Source organism: Bicyclus anynana (genome assembly GCF_947172395.1).
Source record: "Bicyclus anynana chromosome Z unlocalized genomic scaffold, ilBicAnyn1.1 SUPER_Z_unloc_1, whole genome shotgun sequence".
Classification (NCBI taxonomy): Eukaryota; Metazoa; Arthropoda; class Insecta; order Lepidoptera; family Nymphalidae; genus Bicyclus; species Bicyclus anynana.
In genome coordinates, this window is record NW_026441252.1 from 125601 (window position 1) to 130371 (window position 4771).

The 4771-nt window shown below is 38.6% G+C and overlaps 1 protein-coding gene across 1 annotated transcript; it reads right to left on the reverse strand.

The window, feature by feature from the left end:
* Positions 1–1525: 1525 nt before the first annotated feature.
* LOC112045521 (WW domain-containing oxidoreductase) lies at positions 1526–3603 on the reverse strand. Its single transcript, XM_052890943.1, has 5 exons — positions 3278–3603; positions 2896–3149; positions 2633–2812; positions 2275–2542; positions 1526–1849 (listed from the first exon to the last, which is right to left on the reverse strand). Exons 1-5 carry the CDS (start codon positions 3509–3511, stop codon positions 1622–1624), a joined length of 1164 nt encoding a protein of 387 aa, XP_052746903.1. The 5' UTR covers positions 3512–3603; the 3' UTR covers positions 1526–1621.
* Positions 3604–4771: the final 1168 nt, after the last annotated feature.

Genomic DNA, 4771 nt, shown 5'->3' on the forward strand with positions numbered 1-4771 from the left:
GCAATTAATCAAGCTCAAGCAAAAGGTGACTGCTGTAAATCGTAGACGAGTTCTATCTTTTGTGTTTCGGCTCCATTCTTAGACCGACTCCAGATCTTCATTAAATTGTAGTGTTTTAAAAAAACTCAATGTAAAAAATAACAAACGCACTACTCGTAACCCTACGATTTTCGAAAGTTCTCCTCAATTTCTCTAGGCTGTCACCATCAGATCCTGACATAAATAACTAGGACCACCCTTAACGTATACCCTTCCAAACAAAAAAAATATTTTCAAAATCGGTTTACAAATATGACGGAATTGCAAAAAAGACATACATACACCCGATCGTAGAACCTTCTTCTTTTTGGTAGCCGGTTAAAAATGGCTCGTCGCTACTAATGGGTCGTACAGACTACTCAGTTAGTAGTTTAGTTCCTTCGTACTCGTCTAAAATACTAAAGTAATCTGAACTAGGCATAAAAGTTTAAGGCTAAACTGTCATACTTTTAGGTTTGGTAAAATGCAAAACTATAATATTAAATTTCTGTATTCTGAGAAATCTATGGTATTATGAAGTTAGTCGGTTAGGCCTAGTTCCGACTACTTTAATATTATATTCGAGTACGAACGATTTTTGGGCGGCAAATCCAAAAATTGTTCGTACTTGACTAAAATACTAAAGTAGTCCGAACTGGGCTTAAATAACTAAGTAGGTAGTTAATAATTTAGAATTTTTTAGTGCAAGGAATTTACAATTTCTTTTCTTTAGGTTCGGGTCTGGTAGTGAAATATATTAGCTCCACTAGATCGTAGTCACATCAGCGTTAAGTTAATACGTATTTATATAAATACTAGCGGACGCCCGCGACTTCGTCCGCGTGAAACTCGATGTAAACTTTCAACTACCTCTACCCTACCCTACCCCTACCCTACCCCTACCCTACCCCTACCCTACCCCTACCCTACCCCTACCCTACCCCTACCCTACCCCTACCCTACCCCTACCCTACCCCTACCCTACCCCTACCCTACCCCTACCCTACCCCTACCCTACCCCTACCCTACCCCTACCCTACCCCTACCCTACCCCTACCCCACCCCTACCCTACCCCTACCCTACCCCTACCCTACCCCTACCCCACCTCTACCCTACCCCTACACTACCCTACCCTACCCTACCCTACCCTACCCCTACCCTACCCCTACCCTACCCCTACCCTACCCCTACCCTACCCTACCCTACCCTACCCCTACCCTACCCTACCCTACCCTACCATTAGGGGTATAAAAAATAGATGTTGGCCTATTTTCATAGATAACAGATAAGCACAAAAAATTTCATCAAAATCGGTCAAGCCGTTTCGGAGGAGTATGGCAACGATAACTGTGACACGATAATTTAATATATTAGATTCTCCTCCAATTAGAGTGTTAGGCGAGGGTGCGACAACAGTCCAGCGGGCGGGAATCGAACTACCACCCCTCGGTGATCAGTCCGGCCGCTTTGCCGTATAACTATTGAGGCTTCAAAATAATTACTTAGTAAATTTTTAAATTTTTTAATAATGAAAACTAATTATTATTAATTATTTATTTGCTGCAAATTTTAAATTTTAAATTAATTTTAAATTTTAAATATCTACACAGTTTTACTACTCGTAGACTTAAAGTCACTCAGTATATTATCAAAATCAGTTACACGTTCACGTAATATTTCAATGATTAAATCATGAACTCTATACGACATACAAAAGTTTTTAGCGAGGTCACTCTCGTCACAGGGTTTGCAGTCCTTAAAATACGCCGCAGTCGACCCTTTGAGTTCTGGAGAGGTTGCACAATAAATAATCGTACTGGCACCCTGTACCTAGAGCGGTGAATGCCAATGAATTGTAAGTTAACATATTCCATAATATCTGATAACATGAGCATCATCACAATTAATAATACAATAAATCATCATCATCAGTAATAGTCAAGGGAGTCCACTGATGGATATGGCCCCTCGTAAGGATTTCCACAGGAGCTGCTGGCGTACAGCGGCTCCCGTCACCCGCTCGACATCATCGGTCCGCCCAGTGGAGGGTCGACCGGCACCGTAAATGCTTTGGGATCCCGACGACTATCAGCACTTCTGAATACTCATATGCCCTGTGCCGTACACGCTCACTTCAACTCGTTCAAGCGAGTCATTGAGCTGTGTCGCTGAAAATCTCCTCAGTCCTGGTTTAAAAATCAGATCATTGACGAATTAGTAATCAATAATAACACGAGCGTTATAATAATACTCACAATAGACTTAGTGAACGGAAGCATAGCAAAGTACAGCATTTCATAGAACCACCAGTTGCGACATAGACCGGTTCTGATAAACGAGCCCGGGTGCGCACAGAAGACAGACCTCTCAGTACTACTCCAATGGTCGCTCAAATAGTGCACGAGTAGTATGCCGCAAAGCTTCGATATATTGTACGATTTTATGGAAGTGTACTCATATTTAGGTAATGACAGGTCGTCGACATTAGGAATCGGCATATCTCCATTCGGCCATTTTATGTTTCTGAAAGGAATGCACAGGAATAGCGATAAAAGTGTATTTCAAAATCGCCACTCGCGAATTAAATGGCAAACAACGTAAAATGCCACTGACCTATGAGACTCGGCCGACGTGAACACAACTCGCGCATCGGGAGCGAGGGTCGTCGACAGAAGGAGTAACAAATAATACTGACTCAGACAATTCACTTGGAACGTGGTTTCAAGTGTATCCTCCGTCAAGGACCACGGTATACCGAACGTCGCTGCGTTTAGAATGACGATGTCAATTTTTCTACGAACAATAATCATATAACATAATCATATAAAGTTATAACAAATGTTAAGTTTATTTAAAATAACTTCAAAGGAGATCACTTTTCATTTCGACGTATACGGTTTGCACATTCTTTTACAGAGAGCAGGGAAGCTAGATTCAAATCGTAGAAAGAGAGTCGTTCACTCTTCTCGCAGAAATCTTTTGTATCTCGCGTGGCTTTGTAAATGTTTCGACAGGCCATGAGGACGTTGCAATCACGTAAACTCAAACAACGCGTCAACTCTAACCCGATACTGCCATTTGCGCCAGTGATAAGACATGTCTTATTTTCTAAATTAATATCCTTGACTATCTGAAATAAAGAGAAAGTTTGCTTCTATTAAAATGTTTGAAAGTTTGCAGTTAAACTTCATTGCACATCTTTTTTCATTATTGGCACATAAATATAACTGAGCATTAAATTGAAAAAAATAAAATTACTTCCTCTGCTGATGGTCCGAAAAACGTTTTCAGTTCTGTATTTCTTGGAATTTGTTTGAGATAGTTTTCCACGATGTTGTCTTTCCAAATTATCGTACTGATATTATATTTGATAATATTATAAAAGGAAACTTTACTGTAACAAATAGGCGCAGTGACATTAGACATCCAGAACAATGATTTTATATTATTCGAAAAAATGTCGCACCTACCGAACGGAATAATTGATCCCATTGATTGATTTTATCATTTTCTACATCAATGTTTCCAGATAAATATGCTAGTATATTAGTTCTAGTAAAGTTGAGATGTATTTGTATTTTTTGTTGAACCTAAAGAAATTTATAAGAATAAAACAAACTTCTAACACTGCCACTGAAATGCCGTCAAATTTCGTTAGAAATTATTATGGTAGCTTTAGTTAGCTTAGCTTTAGTTTTTATATTCCTTTAGTTGTACCTTTTTACATAAATTAAAACGATTTGATATTTAATAAAATCGGTTTTATTTTTTAAAATCGCTTTCATTTTGTAAAAAGGTATCAGGCAAAGAGATCCTGTGTGTTGCCTAGATTGTCGCATTTTGTCAGATTTGCGTCAATCTAATATCTTCAAATATTCCAGTGTATAGCCATCGATCTAAAACGAGAGCGACCTTCAGTCCTTTAGGGGTAGGGTAGGTGTAGGGTAGGGTAGAGGTAGAGTAGGGGTAGGTTAAAGGTAGGGTAGAAGTAGAGTAGGGGTATAGTAGAGTAGCTGTAGGGTGGGAGTAGGGTGTCTCAAGTAAGGTTTTATTAGCAACTTTCTTGGAAAGCATAAATAACTTATAAGAAAGCTGATTTAACCTAGAACACACATATTCAGTATGCGTTTTCCATGAAAAATGTTTGTCAATATTTAATCCTAAAAATTTCGTTTCATAAGTTTCGTCAATTCATTTGTCCAAATATTTAATGTTTATATCATTAATTGGTATTGCTTTTTATATTCTGAAAATTCATTATTTTTGTTTTATTAAAATTTAACATAAGCGTATTATCGTCCAACCAATTCATAGTATCTAACAGACTGTTATTTATAGAATTCTCGTGTTCAGTAATGTTCCTATTTATATTGATCACCGTGCAATCATCTTTTAGTGCTATTTGTGTTCTATTTATGAGGTATGTTAGAGGGAAATAGACAACAAGACAACAGTCAAACACCCCAAGGCCTACGGGGCCTTAGCAGTAAGAGCGCGCGATTTAAATACAACTATTTTTTATCCAATTTTTATATTACAAGTGTAAAATAATGTGTGTTTGGTAGAACGACTAAAGTGGTACAGTGCAATGCCTGGCTGTTAATCATCGAAAGAGAAAACCCTCAAAATTTTACTTTTCACGTGTCGTCAACCCATATTCGGCTCACTGCTGAGCTCAAGTCTCCTCTCAGAATGAGAGGGATAAGATCAATAGTCCACCACGCTGGCCCAGTGCGGATTGGTAGACTTCAC

Bases quoted from the DNA above. Each gene is read 5' to 3' on its own strand.
- LOC112045521 (XM_052890943.1), bottom strand. From the start codon at position 3,511: ATGGGATCAATTATTCCGTTCGGTAGGTGCGACATTTTTTCGAATAAT. The intron at 3,150-3,277 runs GTAATTTTATTT...TCTTTATTTCAG, and splicing joins TCGGACCATCAGCAGAGGAA to ATAGTCAAGGATATTAATTT. The intron at 2,813-2,895 runs GTGATCTCCTTT...TATTGTTCGTAG, and splicing joins CGTATACGTCGAAATGAAAA to AAAAATTGACATCGTCATTC.